Here is a 17551-nt window from a genome sequence, read left to right on the forward strand (position 1 = left end):
TAGCGAATCTTTCTATTGCAGATTTTACAGTCATGGTCTCTTAGTCTATCAAAAAAATATATAAAGGCCAGAAAATCACCAGAGAAGAGTTTATTCCCTGTGTGACGTCACGCATCACAAGTGCTGCTGTGTCTCGACTTGTTCTGATTGGTTGATGTGCCCTGGTGTATCACAGGCGTTAAAGTAGCATGGTGTGAAGTGTGCTTGCACAATGGGCCCTATAGTGCGGAAGTCAAAATTTCTTTTTTTGGCTTATTCCCTGGATGAGCAACTAAATGAATCCTGGGCAGCCCATATGGCAGCTCAATGAATAAATGGGCTGCCATATTGGATCCCTGGGACTTAGTTATGTCCAAAATAATTTTGTCTGATGTCACCCTGCAGCCTGAAGTAGCAGCGGAATATCCTAGCCTAGCCTATTGCCCCTTGAAATATTATCGAACCACTGTAGTGGTTACTGGCTGACTGCACCTAATAAATTACCATCAATTGGAACATAAAACATATATCTAAAGTTCCAAAAAAAAACAAAAAAACTGTTGTGTCCTTCTTGCGTTTACAAATAATGGTTTATTTAGATGTAAAGACGATGTCCACAATAATTCTTCATTGCCAGTTGAAGATAATTGAAGATAAAGTAACAACACAGCCAGAAGAATCAGCCGTATCCCACATAGTAGTGGAAATAAATTTGGAAGATGCTTCCCTAACACGTGGTTTCCCTAATAAGTGGTACTAAATCTTACACAAATGACCTTTCACTGCAAACTGCAAATGAATCCCCATATAGATAAAGGACGGGGGCTATAGGGGGTGGGTCTCATCGAAATTACTGAGATAATCGTAATCGTTAATTTCCTGCAATTGTTCCGCAGCGGAGAGTTATCTGAAGCGTGTGTTCAATCCGGTGGAGCTCAGCGAGAGTGAGCGAGAGAGTGGAGCGAGATGATCAGAGAGCGGCGGAGGGAGGTAGGGGAGTCCTCCAGACAGGTTCTGACCCGGACTGCGAGCTGAGGAGTAAGAGAGGACCTTCGTGGAACGGAAGGCACAGCACCGGTAAGACTGGGGAAATAACGTTGACTGATGCGTTTCAAGTCCCGCTCAGATGAAGTTGATACAGCGACTTCAGCGGTTTCATGTGCGTGATCTTGTCAGGCTGAAAGTTCCTGCGCAAGTTACCGCAGCGGCTCCACAGGTGCTCCTGCTCGCGCGCGGACCGCTTAAGGGGGTGTTGGAGTCCGTCGGAGCTCTACCCGGAAATTTTTGTTAAAAATTTTAATTTGCCTTTGTTTAAATTAAGAATCGGAAAAGAACAGTCGGACCCAACGGGACAAAATATAGTGACTGTCTATTCCACCGTTGCGCAGCAATGCGTCTCTGTGTGTTGTTTTTCTTTGCGATTTCTTTGCGTAAAAGAGGTTGTAAACATTAGTGTTGCGGAGGCAGCTGGAGATATACACGGCGAAAAGATGTTTACAGCCGCGTACACCATGGGTTTGAAAAGGTAACGAAAAGGCTGACAGCTGCATCTCGTCCCTGAACGCATTCAGTTAACGTTTCAGAAATTAATCTTTGCGGGCAGCACGGAGCTCAACAACTCGGAATAATGACAGATGAACAAACACGCTGCAGTTGTTCGAGGTGATAAATATGTGGTTTGCAAATGCGAAATAATTCAGTGTCATTTCATATTCGCACAATTAGAAAAAAAAAAGAAAGAAAGAAAGAAAGAAAGAAAGAAAGATAGTGGCTGTCTTTAAAGCAGTTTCATCCGAGCTGTGTATCTGCAGTACGCAGCTGAGCGCAAATTAACCGACAGTTTGTCAGGGTTTCTGAAACGCAAACACACTGCGAATGAGTCACTACCTCTTCAACCACGCAGAAACATTTACACCACTGATGATTAAATAGCTTTTTTTTTTAATTTTTTTTGTTATGATCCTCCACCAGGGATCCACAGGTGAGTATAAGCAGACACACTCGGGCTAGAGTATTTTATCAATTATTTTATCTATCTGTTAAGCCGCACTGACAGAATTATTATCATAGTTGTAAACCACATAACCCATAAGAGTGTTTAACAACTTCCCTTCCATAAATAATGACTGTTTGCCCTTAAGGGGACTGAGTCCTCCATCCAGTAGATCCTATTGTGTGACATCGGGCTGTTTGATAAAGACGTGAGCGTCATCACCCCCCCACACCACCACCACCAACCCCGTTTCAGGTCTGGGTCGCATGCCGTGTTTCGATTTGGAGAGTCATCCCATAATCCCAAGCGCCCCATGCAGAAAAGCCCATCTGCAAAGATCTGTTTGAATTTGAGAATCCCCGCCGTGCGTCACAGCATCAAAACACATGTAATTACAGGTGCAGTGCGATTCGGTCAAGCAGAGACTGACGCACGAGGATGTCCCGAGGATGTGCCTGCGCCTCTGCTGTGATGGTATCCATTCAACTGTTGCCCTTCCTTAATGTAGACCTCCGCTTGGATGAGGAGGGACTGGGTAGGGGCGTCGCTACGTGGTGGCTAGTGGTGACAGTAGCCACCCCATGGTGAGGGTGGGGGAGATGGGAAGTAAGGAAAGTAAGAAAATCTGTGTTTGGTAGATTCTTCCTTTGTTGTAACAATGGTCCTTGGAAATAAATCTTATATCGGTGGAAAGCCTGCTCATTCCCCTTTTAAGTGGTGCCGCACTTGTAAGGAACATGCATTTGTGGGGTGAGCAGCAGAGCTGAGGAATTGAGTTGCGCCCATTAGAAATGTGATATATCTTCTCTGCCGAGTCCAACAGCTTATTCTGCTGTTGCTATTGACTCTTTTTTTTTTAGCTACTAGTACCCCCAGGTGCAGTCAGGTGCCTGAGGAACGTAATGTTCAGTGATGAGTCCAGATTCTGCCTATGGCAGTTGGATCGTAGGGTCAAAGTGTGGAGGAGACGTGGAGATCGCTATGCTGATTGCTGTACCGGCAGAGTAACATCTTTTGGTGGAGGCAGTGTGATGGTGTGGGGCGGCATCTCCCTCACTGGAAAAATAAGGCTTGTCATCATTGGAGGTGACCTCAATGCAGAGAGATATCAGGATGAGATTCTACAACCAGTGGCAGTAATCCCATATCTCCACAGTCTGGGACCAAACTCCATCCTCCAAGATAACGATGCCCACCCCCACAGAGCGAAGTTTATCAGAGACTACCACGGAAATTTAGGAGTCAAGAAGATGGAATGGCATGCTAGCAGTCCTGACTTTAACCCCAATGAACACTTGTGGGATCAGCTTGGGAGTGCTGTTCGTGCCAGAGTGACCTACACTCACAAAAAATTCTATCTTAATTTTTTTCTCTTCTTGTGGCCCTGATCCGCGGGCATTGATCTGCACAGTTCACAGGAGACCTCTTTTTTTTCATCATACCCCAGCCAAATCCAAAGCCAGTGGTCTTGCGAATGGGGCTGGAACGTTCTGTCCCTTTTTTATACTCTCTTTCACTTACCCTCAACTTGACCGGTGAGTTTCTCTTCTTTGCTTTCTCTTTTTGCCCGGTGTTTGGCCGGGTACTGGGGGTTTCAGAAACATGTATCATAGATAATTAGGTATGGACATCGGGAACTGAAAAATTCAGTGTCATCAATCACTATTTCTGGTTCCTGGAGACGGGCAGTCAAAAGTAAGCACAGAAGACATCAAATAGGGATTATAACACTATTTCTATTTATGGTGTGTGTGACGGGGATAGTGTCTCAAAAAGCGAATGATGTGCTCAATGTGCACAGTTTCCTCACTGATAATATCCATTTCGAAACGTGTTCCCCTCCTTAGCTCTGTGTGCGAAACTAGCATAGACGATAAAAGCAAAAAACCATGCCTGAACCGTTACAGTCGGCCCTCTCTGGCGTTATCTCCTAACATCTAACATACACTGTCCATCTGATGTTGTCATTCTTGATCCTGTCCATCCCAAACAGGGAAAAAAAAAAAACACGTTAAATCGCTTGGGGCTTGGGACTGTGAGCTGTTCCTTGATATTTTTGAAGCAGATGCTGAAAACCAGATCCTGGAAATATCTGTTATATCTGTTTGTTGCTTTTTTCCATGTGTGTGTCTATATATATATATATGTACACACACATGTACATATACATATGACCTTGTGGCTGAAATGGAGCAGCAGGCATCCCAGAAATCAGAGGGTTAGCGATTTAATTTGTCATTCTCTGCATCCAAAGCATTGTTGGATCTTTTATTAAGACTGAATGCCAAATTGCTCCAGATGCAGCATGGTTTTTGTCTGAGTGCATACATTAATTATTTCCACTTGTTGAGGGGGCCAGTGGTAAAGCTGTGATGAAAAAGTCAAAGTTGCCAAGCCAACACAAATGACCCTGAATATGCATGCCTTTTTTTTCCCCAGACACATTTGGTCTAACACTTTTCCAAATTCTGCTCATGTTTATTTTACAGATTGCAAGATAGACCCGCAATGATATGCATGAATCACTCACCATCGGTGTTTCCCAAAATTGAAAATGCTAAATATATTATGGATTCTGAGAGAAACAAAATATGAAGAAAGGCAGGGCAGAGCAGTCTCTGATTTTTGTTTTCATTGATGAAAAGGGGAAAGAAACAATGATAAGTACTTGATGGAATGAAACACTCAGTCAGTTCACCCAAGAGAGGCAAGCAAATAAAAGAAATAAGAAATGTGATAATCCTAAAACCCGAAAGCTCGGTCCAGAGAAAAATTGATAAGAACTTTAGATTGACAAGAAGCAAAAGCAGTAAAATGGTTGTAGAAAATGGATGGATGGATGGTTAAATGTTATTATCCTGATTACATTGAGTGAGAAGCTGCTCTTTCATTCAGTCTATAGCAGCTTTCTCTTGCACTCGGGGCCCTAGTGACTTGCTGGAGCCTGTCTCAGCTGTCATCGGGCGAGGGCAGGGTGACACCCTGGACAAGTCGCCAGTTCATCTCATCTTTATTTTTCCTGCCAGACTTTACTGACATGCTCGAGACAACTATTATATAGTGCAGTTTAATATGTACTAAGAAAGTTTATTTTATGAAAACTGTATAGTTTACAGTGTACAGTAAAGAAATGACTCCTCTAGTCTGCAATAAAGTTAGTAATGTCACTTCAAGTGGTTTTTAGTAGGTTTAACACATTAACTCCAAATAATGTTCCTTTCATCTTTTTTGGATGTTTCCTTATTGAGAGGATAGATAAGAACACCAAAATGGTCATTCACAAAAAAGTAACAGGATTCTTGACAGCAATTCCTGAAATTGTCTCTTCATTCATCTGCCGGTTTAGTTTACTTCTCATTCTCCATGTCAGGAGTCTGCAAGAAGAATCAGGCTGTCTTATGACATACCTAAACTTCACATAGCTTCTTTAATTCACATCAAATTGTTTATTGGAAACAAGGCACTTGCATTTGTTTTTCATTTCAAAGCATGTTTTTTAAAGGTTTCCTCTAAATTTGCTCAACAAATTTTGAAAAAACGCACAAATCTTTACAAAACAACGACACAGCAAATTCATACATGTTCATTCCCGGAGCCAAAAAAAAAAACCTTTCTCCTTCCATAGTACACAAAAGTAAGTGTCTTGTGTCAAAAATCAACCAATCCGCACAATTACAGTAACGTGTCAAAAATCAGTGATGTGAATGAGTGTATGATCTTCATACTCTGTCTTTATGTTACAGGTGTCCATGGATGAGACTGGTAGAGTAAGCGGACCACAAATATCAACGCTGCCTCCTTTAACATATTCCAAACACCGTTGTCCTCTCATTTTAGCCAACTGTTGGTTAAAAGGCTAAACCATGATTGTTTGTGATGTAACTGGATGAAGACCCTCCCTATCGTGATGGATTCCACAGGGCCGCCTCAGCCTAACTCCACCCTCTACATTAATAACAGCAAATATTCCTGGGCCGTCCTGCTCGATGTGGGCTCTTTGCAGGGCAGTCATACCCTCATCCTACACAACATCTTTCTTGGGGTCTTTTTGGGACTACTGTGCCTCGTGACGGTGATCATGAACCTGCTGGTTCTCTATGCCGTAAAGACCGAGAAGAGCCTCCACACCGTCGGGAATCTCTACATTGTCAGTCTGTCTGTGGCGGATCTCATCGTGGGGGCCACAGTCATGCCTCTGAACCTGGCGTACTTGCTGGAGGACGAATGGAAGCTGGGAAGAGCTGTCTGCCAATTTTGGCTTATCATGGACTATGTGGCGAGCACTGCCTCAATTTTCAGCCTGTTTATCCTGTGTTGGGATCGGTACCGCTCCGTTCGCCAGCCGCTCAAGTACATGAAGTACCGAACACAGGGAAAAGCCAGTGTCATGATTTCTGCCGCCTGGATGCTGTCAATAATGTGGATTATTCCAATTCTGGGATGGCGGTTTTTCTCTAAAGTAGAGCTCAAACCCGAGGAAGCAAATCAGTGTGATACAGACTTTCGGTTTGTCACATGGTTTAAGGTTATTACGGCTGTCTTTAACTTCTATGTGCCCTCTTTTCTCATGATGTGGTTTTACACTCACATCTTCTTTGCAGTGAGGCAACATCTGAGGGACCGAGAGAGGATAATTCATCCGATTGATTCATTTGGGGAAAACGATCACGAACAAAACGTCCAGTTCCCAGTGAATGGTGACACTAACTTACCAAAGAGGGATCGTGGGACTCCTGAAAACATCTCAGAAAAGGGTTTGCTCGCAGAGAAAACTTTGGACCAAACACACCCTCTCGAAGCAGACAAAAAAAAGACAGCTTCATCAAGATCACACAGAAAAATTGGTGTCAACTGCCAACACGCACCGTTTGTTGGCATCAAAACAAAACGACTGAGACTGGCACAGAAGTCGAAGAGTTGCCCGCTGTCTTCTGAAGAAGAGCCACAGGACGCAACATGTGTAGAGGCAAATAATGGGAACAAGCTTCAGGCTTCGTTGAATGAATGTCACCTCACTGTCAGCACAGTCTGTGGTGTTCACCAGATTTTAGACATGCACAGGTACCACTCCATCAACAAATATGAAGGCAGTCAGACACTTCCCTGGGTTGACAAAGAAGTTGAGGATTCCAGTTTGGATGCAGCCGACACGGTCACTCTGAGACAAGCATGGCAAAAGTTTATTGGCCAATCATGCCATCGTCTCCAAAGCCTGAGAATTCACAAAGAGCACAAGGCAGCCAAGCAGTTGGGGTTCATAATTGCTGCGTTCTTGTTGTGTTGGATTCCGTATTTTATTGTTTTTATGGTCACAGCATTTTGCAGAGACTGTGTGCATCATGACCTTCACATGTTCACCATCTGGCTAGGTTACTTCAATTCCACTCTCAACCCTTTCATATATCCACTCTGCAATGGAAACTTTAAACGAGTCTTTAAAAGCTTCTTGAAAATAAGTTTGTGAAAGACAGAATATGAAAAAATTGGTGTCATAGCTAAGGCTACAGCAAGTGTTTTGTTTAATGAATTTATTGATTCACTTAAATGAGTTTTTCTGTGTATATTAAAGTGTAAATTATAAACAGTGTATATTACATTGTATAGGACTTTACAATACATTGCAAATGACAGTGTCTCTGAGGAGTGTTGTTAAAGATTGTTAAGTAATTTGCAAGATTGCAATTACAATTGGGTATGATGGTATTTATTCCTCTGTCATTCTAATCAGAAAGTATGTTTAGATCCAGAGGTCTTTGAATCACAAAGGTTTAGGAGCTGTCTCTCTTAATATTGACCATAAATGTGATCTTAAGGAAGAACTGTTTAAAATGCATGACATTTTTACATGAAAAAAAATGCTTTTTTGTTTTTCAATTATAATGCAAAAAGGAAACATCAAACAAATAAAAAATGTTGCATTGTGCTTTACCTGTAAATAAAAAAAGATTATGAACCATATGTTATCTCTTTTTAGACAGCAGCACATAATATGTGAATGCGTTGACTTGAAGCTTGATCTTGCTGCATTTACACACAATGAAAAAAGAAATAACTATTTACACAATAATTACTTGTATTGGTCTGGTCTTCATCCTTGGATTTGGATGAGGCATCTAGCGTTAATTCAGTTAACGCTGCTGAAGTGACCATCAGAGAGACAGGTTGGATTTAAAATGACTAAGTCCAAAATATTGCCACTGCTTTGAGCACAAACATTTTCCACTCTGGCATAAACTACTGATTTGTCCAGGCTGTATCCTGCCTTCACCCCAAAGACAGCTGAGATAAGCGTCAGCACCACTAACTGCAGGGGTTAGGGTTGGAGATTTAAGGCTAGAGAGAGAGCGCAAGGAAATCTCAATTATAGTACTATGTCACACGGAAGCGCATTGCATTCACTGGATAAAAAATAAATAAATGGGCACCTTATTTTGTAATTACGAGATCATGATCTCAGAAGCGCGAGAAAAGATCTTGTAATTATTACATCAGGATCTCATAATCATGAGAAAAGGTCTCGTAATGACGTGATGAGGATCTATGATTTGTAACAGGTGCCCTACAGTTTTTTGAGTCACTCCCAAACCAGATTGGATGCATTTCAAATGAATTTGTATCCATGAAGCATCCCACATTGATTCAACTGCTCCTACAGAAAGAGAGCGACCTCCAGCCTGTCAGACTGGGCTTTCCGCTGGAACAATTTGAGATGCCTGTGCAGTGTTGATATACTAATATTAATACCATCCTCAGTTCTAAGAAATGCAAGTATTTCCCAGTGTCTCAAACTGAGAAGGTAGTAATCAGATTAACTGCGATTGCGCCATCATTGCCCACTGATTAAAAAGTATTTACAGCCGTTTCCTTTTTCCTTATTTTATCTCATAATTACAAGATCTTACGAGATCCTGATCTCGCAATTCCGAGATAATGTGCCATTTCTTTTTATTTTTTTTTAATCCAGTGAATGCAGTGCGCTTCTGTAATGTCATTCATATAACAGTCTGTAAACACTACAACAAAATACGGCAATTATAAATGTCAATTATTTATTTATTTTAAATTGATTATTTGAGATTTTTCTCTTTTTTACCGGAAGTGTAACTTTGAGGCGTTCCCTAGCGCATTCCTGGCTTGGTCCCGTATCTCAGATAAAGCGCGTACCTGATAAACTGACGAAACTGACAGAAAAGCAGACCACGCTTCCTCCTTCTTGTCACCGGAGTTAGGGCGGTTGCTCTTGCGCTAAAGTTTTGAGGAGTTTGATCATACTTTGTTCAACTGTCCGAGGCTGACATTATTCCCTACTAGCTTGGACCGCCTGTCATCCTCACATCTCCGTTCACTACGACATGAAAAGAAACGGCGCGTATACATTTTTGTCGGTTTTTTCTTGCTTTATTGTGTGCATATTTTTGTTTATTTTTTGGTTCTTTGTTTTTTATTCAATGCTTAATGTACCGTAAAGCCGGGGCTCCATCTGAAATACCCGCCAAGGTAGCTAACTAACTAGCCCTTTACCCACAGTACATTGCTTTATTGACAACGAGCACCCCGGTCACATGATCATCCAGACCAGGAAGTGAGGATCTGAGGTAAGTAAATGGAGCTCGTCTTCGAATAGTTTGACGTACCGATATAGGTATGTGTGCTTTTAATCGTTACCGGACTACATTCACTTCTATGCAGTCATATGTAAACATCGTGTCCTTTGCTCTGCGTGACGTTTAGCATTTGGTGCTGCCTGCAACGGTGATACAGTTGGTGATCAGCACCAGACTAAAGTTAACATCCTGTAAAGTAATAATGGAATGAAATACAATTGAGCACACAGAGACGGGGGAATGGGGTTTGAGACGGGTTCGACAATCATGGAATACAAGGGTTTTTTCTTTCTTCTTTGAGATCAATTTAAATCGATCTGACCGACTGAAAATGTTTTAATTGATCATTGATTTGCCGATTATATCAATTTCACATTAATTCATTATCTCTAAGGTTAATTAGAAAGCCCGATTTTGTGACCATTGACAGGTCAGTGAAGGTACTTCAGTCAACAAAATGTCTCTAAATGTTTTCCGACAAAACATAATGATAATGGCTAAGTGAGTATGTTATGAATGGTGTTCCCAGTGTATGATTTTCCCCCCCCCCAGCTGTTAATGTTCTGTTTCAATAAATGGGATCTACATATCTGCGATTAATGTTCATCATCCAATAAACATTGAATTGATAAAGGACAGAAGATCGTTAGTAGTAGAACACGCAGTGTATTATTGTTGAGTCCACGGGGTGGGATCGAATCAGAACGTCAGTCCAGACTTGAATAGCCATTCATTTACATGTTAATGATATTTTGTAAATTATTTAGTATTTATTTTCAAAGTGGAGCTTACCAGAGGGGAGTTACCAGAGAGTGGGACCTCCCTGTATTGGGTTTATTGCAAAGTACATGAAGAATGCAATGTTTTTCTTCTATGTTTGCTCGAGGAGTGCCCGAGTAGTTACCTGAATAATGAGAGTTGACAAATTTGCTAACTACCAAACGTTCAAATTATCTGGCTGCTGTATTTTAAATTAATGAATACGATCACCCATCAAGTGATTGATTACTGGTCTTGATTTTGAGTCTTGAGTTCACATTCCAGCCTGCTGATTATAGTTACAGCCTGCTTATCTGATAAATAGATTCGTTCGTGTCTTTTTTGAATAGAGCAATAAAAGAGTTTCACATTAAAGACAAACAGAATGAACACAATATGACTTGATTCTTTGCAGTACTTGGCGGTTCTGTCCGTGGATGCGGTCGTGATGGCATCTGACACCAGTGAAGCGGCGTCCTCCACTCCGGATCTCAAGCTCCAGTTTGCTCCCTTCAGCAGTGCTCTGGAAGCGGGCTTCTGGCACCAGCTCACGCAGAAGAAACTCAACGACTACAGATTGGATGAGAGCCCCAAATGCATCAAAGGATATTACTACAATGGTGAGATCCAGACAGTGACAACGCTGCCTCCAGGCTCTTTTTATGCAGAATTCACTCCGCCAACGCTTTCAATATGCTGAAGTTTGAGCCCGCTGGTGAACTGAGCTGAAATGAGAGATGACCATCCTTCACTTCTTTTGCTCTTCCCAGAATGTGAAAACGCTTGCAAACGTCACAATTCTTCAAGAGCTTGCAAGTTACCATTTCTTGCTCGCGTGAATGCGGGATTATGAGATTTTTATGCTACCTGGTAGTTATGGTGGCAGATGGTCTATTGCAGCTGTGTTGGGGTGACAGCAGGGCCTCATAGAGACAAACAACACCCACATTCACACTTCTGAATGGGCAATTAAGAGATTTTGGAAGTGGGAGGAGGCCTGGATATGCCGAGAGATCTCATGCAGACTAAAACTCAGACTGAAGGGCTCGACGTCTCTCAATCAAACCTGCAACCGTCTTGCTGCGAGGTGACAGTTCTGACTGCTACAGTAACTTTGTAAAGCAGTCAGACTTGCTGCCACACCCTCCACACACACACACACACACACCTGCCTTGGCTGTTTTCCCATCATGTGCACTCAGTCAGAAGTTAGCAATTCTTTTTTTAATCTTTACATCTTTCTACACTGCAGCTTGATTCAGAAGACATCAAACATGAGCAAGCTATATGTAATTATGCAGCAAAGAAAAAATATCTTAGATAACTTTAAATTTGCTTTTAATGAAAGGTGGCTATTCTGAAGAATTTAAATATAAAACGTTGTTTGAGTTATTTTACACTTTTATTTTTTCCTACATAATTCCAAGTGTGTTCATACGTAGTTTTGATGCCTTCAGTGAGAAACTTCAATGTCAGTAGGCATGAGAATGAAAAAAAAAAAGACAAGATTTATAGGGTGTGTCCGAACTTCTGACTGGTAGTGTACGTAGATGCGCATGCGGTGTATGTAGGTGAAAAGAGTAAAAGCTAAGTAAATCCACTGCAGCGAGGATTCCCTGTGACCACTGTGGTCACTCTGTATGATGTGAGAACACACAATTCTAGAAATAAGCCTTCTCTCAGGTGAGCGATAGTGGCAGCTTTGCGGACGTGTTGGTTTTGTTTCCTTCAAAACTTGGAAAATCAAGCAGCATCAGTTTTAGCATCAAGTGAAGACTTAGCGTGACTGTACCAGGTTGCACACAAGGGCTAAATAGACTCCTTTGTGGAGATCTACAGAAGATTGTTAACTTTATTTTGAGTCTGGAATGGAAAATGGTTTCATATGGGAAATCTGATCATCAGTAACTTTCATCATTAAAACATAAGACCTTCATTCATATCTCTCTTTTCCTGCAGGAGACCCGCTTGGTTTGCCAACTCGCTTGACGCTGGAGTTCAGCGCTTTTGAAGTGTGAGTGTCGCGCCGCGATACCTTGCCACGCATGCACACACACAGTTCTGATAGCAAAATGCAAAGTCACAATGCTGTTATTCCTCCAGCGATGGAGCCACTCCTGTCCGCTGCTGTCCGGCTTTTGGCACGCTGTACAACACCAACACACTGGACGCCTTTAAGACCACCGATAAGAAGGCTCTGCTGGATAAAGAAGCCAAAGAGGTAAAAATCGGGAGAGTTTTCGACTCCTATCAGGATTCACATCTGATTCGGAAGCGTTCGCCATCTGATAAGTTCTGCGTTTTCTTTCCTGCTTTGTAGATCTGGGACGCTATAAAGTCTGGCGCGGCGCTGAAAGATCCCTCCGTCCTCTGCAGATTCATTCTGCTGACCTTTGCTGTGCGTGTAAACACCAGCTTGCAGCGTAACTTTTGGAACAAAAAAAAAACAAAACTTTTAATCCCCACTCGCTTTGTTCTTTCACCCGGGCCCTCCCTTTCTGAATTCCTCTCGTCTGTTTCAGGATTTGAAGAAGTACCATTTCTACTACTGGTTCTGTTTCCCTGCGCTGGGCTTCTCCGAGGGGATTAAGTTGCTCCGGCAGCCTTCTGTACTGGAGCAAGTCTTTTCAGCCAAACAGGTCGGCGCCGCAGCTTCGTTTTCAGCCCACTGGGGCTGTTATTCTCATATTGTGTACACACACAGGGATATGCTGCCTTTCTCTTTCGCTTCTTTGATTGAGGCGCACGCTTGTTTGAACCGCCTGGACCCGCATCGTCCTCTGCGCCGTGTGATCCGTCCACCTCCGTGTGGGCTGCAGCAGAGGCGTCGATCACATCGTTAGCTCGGACGCCACGTGAGCGAGCGAGCGAGCGCTCACTCAGTCACGATGAGTCACGAACAGTGACGCAAAAACCGCAGGCCACAGTTCCTCATCATTCCATGGCTCATGATCTGCCTCTGTTCACCTTATTGTTTGTTTTTTTTTTGTTTGTTTTTTCAATTTTCTTTCTCAGTAGCTCAAAACAAAGACTCGGCTCTCAAATGTCATTTGAAAAAAAAAAAAAAAAAAAACCTTCCGTACAGAATTGGTCCAAGCTCGCATCGTGGCTTCGACAGAGTCTCTGTCAGCCTAATTGAGATTTATTGTTGTGCCTTGGGTGCAAAGTTTTGTTTGCAGTTTTAATTTAACAGCAAATTATTCTCGAGGCTAAATTAGTTTTTTGCTTTCTTCTTTTCTTCTTTTGGTCTTGATGATATTCTTCAGCTGACTGCACATCTTTTAAAAGGACAAATGGCAGCAGAAAGGACGTTTTGTACGGATTTCAGCGCTGCAGCATCATGTGAGCCTGTGTTGTCGTTTGGCTTAGGAACAATAATTAAGAGACTTGGAAGTAAACACAGGCCCTTCTGTTCAATTAAATAGACAGCTATTGGCTACGCACAGAATATTTTTAGCCCCTGTAGGTGTGCAAAGCCTGTCTGACAGGACGCACGTGTCTGACAAATGCTATGGGGCTGATTTGCTAAGATCCAAATGAGAATATGGGAGCACAGAGTGACTGCAAGCGACACAACTACAAACCACAGCCCAGGGGGAACGAACTGTTAATAGTAAGTAAATCATAAAATAGCACCGGCCCCTTTGTCAAATTTTAGAACCCACTGTGGACCCACCGCTGGTCTCGACTGACAGTAGACATCACTGGGCATCAAGACACAAAACTTAACAGCCGCAGTCATTTTTATCTTTGGTATCCGATCACAGTGCGCCCGCTGAATAACTAATTTGCATCCGTCCAGTATTTTGCCCGTTCTGTCAGAAGTGCCCGTATCTACGTATTCATTAGGCCAAAAGCACTAAAAGAATGCCATTAGTGATTCACGGGGCGACCTGTAACCTGCGGGTGCCTGCGGTATTACCGCAGAGCCGAGTCAAGATCTTTTCACTTGATTGGCGGGTCAAATAATGTATAATGGGATTAAAATATCATAAAATATAAAATGTTTATTTTCGACAGACTGAGTTTATATGGATATACCAGTGTGCTCCTCAATATTAAAAAATGGGATCTAATGTTGATACGTTATGTTATGTAACCTGCGTGCGCCCTGACGCAGACATCACAAAGACGCCGAGCAGTAAGCGACGCAACAACAGCAACAACAACAGAGAGGAGAAAAATTAGCAAGTTTTAGGACTGTAGTTGTACTTATTATCTTGTTATTGTGTCCTGTTCGTTGTTGTTTCGTGAGACGTGGCACTTGGAAGTGACAGTAGCCCATTAAGGCTGTTTGCAACCAACTTATTGATTGAATAAAAAAAAGCTGCATTCAACCCTCATTGCGGCCCCGGAGCAGATCAACTTCGTCATTAATTAGCGGGCGCAGAGACGTTTTTGGCCGTGTTTCCGCCCGCGAAGCTTTAGAGAATCAGTTCCTTTGTATCAGGAGGCGGAATGGGAGTTGATTGTTCCTCCAGTGAGCACTGCAGTCGAGTGTCGGTATAAGTGGCCACAGTCGCTAGTGAGTGGGCAGCGTCCGTGGTCTGTGCTGCCACCTTTTCACCACCGCGTGTGCTCGAATGGATGAAATGTGAAAAGTTTTACGAGTCGGGAGGGCAGCAGATGGGAGCAGCTCGTCGGCGTCCTTCACACTGCGCTCACGGAGAACAAAACAACAAGAAAGGCTTTGTGTCCGTCCGGTGTGTGAGCTCCGGTGTCTGAAGAAGCCCTCGACGGAGCCGCAGAGGCTGTGCGTGAAGTAGTTCAACCCGCTGAGCGCGTACAGTGCAGCAGTGACGGGCCTCGCATTTCACGCCATCAGTGACATCAAATTTAGTCCACCCTTAATTAATACACCTCATAAAACCCTCAATATGTTCACTAATGTGGGAAAATCCATACAGAATCACACTAACACATTACATCACCTTCATATAGATGACCTAGTTGAGCAACACTTAGTTCCCGGAGCATTTAAATCACAATAAAGACTAAGTAATTAAGGCCACTGATGCTGTCAAAACTTACAAATAAAATAAAATTTTAAGAGAGTCCACGACAAAGTTTTCACAAGTCCACCAAAATTGCACTCTGAGAGCTTAAACTCTTGTCCAAACTTGTCCAATAATCTGCACATTGTCGTGTTGTACTCGTATGAGAGACCAATGGACAGTAACGAAAACAAACTATTTAATTATTAAACAATTGATCGTGTTGGTGCAGCTGCTGCGCCAATGTGCTACGGCATTTGCATTAAATTGCAGATGATTCTGCGACTCAACATTCATATTCTCCTTCAGCCATTGTGGGTTCGTCGTATTGGCAACTGGAACTCCGGGTTTAGTTCGGTCCTAGAGGCTGTCAGTGCTCATCCAATCACAGGCAGATCTTGGCTTCACAGACTCAAGATCTGATTGGCTATCGCAACTAACTGAGGTCCGTTCACTTGCAGCGCACAGGATTCGCACAGGATCGATTCCGCTGGCCTTCGGCAGGTTTCATAGAACCTGGCAACACAAGCTAGCTGAAATATGATTGTATAAAAACCCTACTGTAGTACAAAACCATGGACGCAGCACAACCATGCGGATACAATGTAGCGTGAAAAGAACAGACAATGGAGAATAACTTTATTATCAAATTTATGGGAAAATGTACGTGTCTAAGTAAGTTGAGACCAGCTGAGAAAGCCGAGCTGGCGCTGCCGGCACGCCACTGCAATGCAGTGCAGTGCAGTGCAGTGCAGTGTCTGTAGAGGCTCATCGGTCCTCCTCTAACCCTTGTTGCCTCAGATCAGCGCCATGCAGCAGGCCTACGACGACCTGTGTGCGAGTCGAGGGACCACGGCGGTTCCCTACTTCCTCATGAAGTACGCTGATGACGCTGTAGAGATGGCGCCTCTGTCAGACTGGGACGCCTTCTTTAAAGATGCCAAGAAGGTACGGCTGTCATTTTCTCTGTTTTTCCCAACGAAATGTATCTGCGTTTGCTGTGACTGAACATTTTTTTGTTTGGTTTGGTTGCTGGTTGCTATCCTGACGTTATGGCTTGCTGCACTTTTACCAGGTAACCGTGGGCGTGTACGATCCGTGCACTCTGTCGCAGCATCCCGGCTGGCCTCTGAGAAACCTGCTGCTCCTCCTATCCCACCGATGGTATGTCCGCCTTTGTCATCCTGTGCGAACGTATGCTGCTTTTTCTCTTGTGCTTGCTGTGGCCGGACTTCAGCTGCAGACTTTTCAGTTTGACGTTTGACTCAGGCTGCCTTGTGTCTACGTCTCTGTGAAGCTCATGGGAAAAAACAAACAGGAAGTCAGCCCGTTGCTTAGCTACGCCGGTTCAAGTGAGGCTGTCTCTGCCGTGATAAACTTCAGCAGTTGTGATTTGCCTGCACTTGACTGTCGGGCATTAATGGATATGGCAGGTCTTAGAAGGAAACCCACGCTGCCTCCATGGCAACCGGTGCCATTCATTTTTTTTTGTGGCCTCGCATTGTCGATAATCTGAAAAGAGCCTCTCCAGAGAACTCCAGCGACAGGACTTTAGCCCTCTGTTTGCAGACTCCTGCAAAGATGCTCACCTAATGCGATGCGTTGTTAACCCCTCACATGTTTGAAAGACGACACCAAGGATTTTCAGAAGGAGGAACAGTCACATGGTGTGGCTGAACCTAAGAGAGGTCCCATCACACTTTGTGGTATCACTTTACTTAATTCTGAGCTAACCAAACTTTAGAGGCATATATATTATTATACAGCCTGCCCCCCCCCCCCCCCCCCCCCCAAAAAAAAGACATAATTTTAAAAGCAATTATCTTTAAAACTACTAAGTCTACCTTAATGAAATTGAACAGTTTAGGTGTTGAACATCATAAGTTTATTATGGGACCGATTTAAGTGTTCAATATGTGCACCGCCTGTGACACGGCACACGTAAACTGGGTGACTGCCGTGTCACAAATGGGTGACTGTGTGCGAGCATACTCTAAAGACGCAAAATGACTTCCTTTTGGGAGTGAACGGCATGGCTCAAGCTGAAAACAGAACAAAAATAAAACATTAAATATAAAATCTTTATCTGTTTCTATACATTTTTTTGGACACTGATTATTAAAAAAAAAAAAAAATCAAGAGATTTTAGCAGAATTTGGGACCTTTAATACAATATTAAAATGAAAAAAAAGAAAATCTCTCCAGTAGGTGGACTTTCACTT

The 17551-nt window shown here is 43.0% G+C and overlaps 2 protein-coding genes across 3 annotated transcripts in view; both read left to right on the top strand.

Moving 5' to 3' along the window:
• Positions 1-588: 588 nt before the first annotated feature.
• hrh1 (histamine receptor H1) lies at positions 589-8771 on the top strand. The gene is made up of 2 exons (XM_076025348.1): positions 589-1056; positions 5716-8771. Exon 2 carries the CDS (start codon positions 5859-5861, stop codon positions 7434-7436), a length of 1578 nt encoding a protein of 525 aa, XP_075881463.1. The 5' UTR covers positions 589-1056; positions 5716-5858; the 3' UTR covers positions 7437-8771.
• Positions 8772-9091: 320 nt separating this feature from the next.
• Positions 9092-17551, top strand: part of atg7 (ATG7 autophagy related 7 homolog (S. cerevisiae)) — a 57355-nt gene continuing 48895 nt past the window's right edge. Inside the window, exons 1-9 of one of the 2 annotated variants that reach the window (XM_076025346.1) lie at positions 9092-9216; positions 9499-9567; positions 10751-10955; positions 12295-12349; positions 12439-12556; positions 12656-12733; positions 12858-12974; positions 16131-16277; positions 16405-16493. In XM_076025346.1, coding sequence (XP_075881461.1) covers positions 10784-10955; positions 12295-12349; positions 12439-12556; positions 12656-12733; positions 12858-12974; positions 16131-16277; positions 16405-16493 — 776 coding nt within the window. In that variant the 5' untranslated portion in view covers positions 9092-9216; positions 9499-9567; positions 10751-10783. The other variant, XM_076025347.1, reaches the window with a different exon arrangement.

This window comes from Nelusetta ayraudi, unplaced genomic scaffold (genome assembly GCF_046127955.1).
Source record: "Nelusetta ayraudi isolate G7.1 ecotype Tasmania unplaced genomic scaffold, CSIRO-AGI_Nayr_v1 ptg000017l, whole genome shotgun sequence".
NCBI classification, from domain to species: domain Eukaryota; kingdom Metazoa; phylum Chordata; class Actinopteri; order Tetraodontiformes; family Monacanthidae; genus Nelusetta; species Nelusetta ayraudi.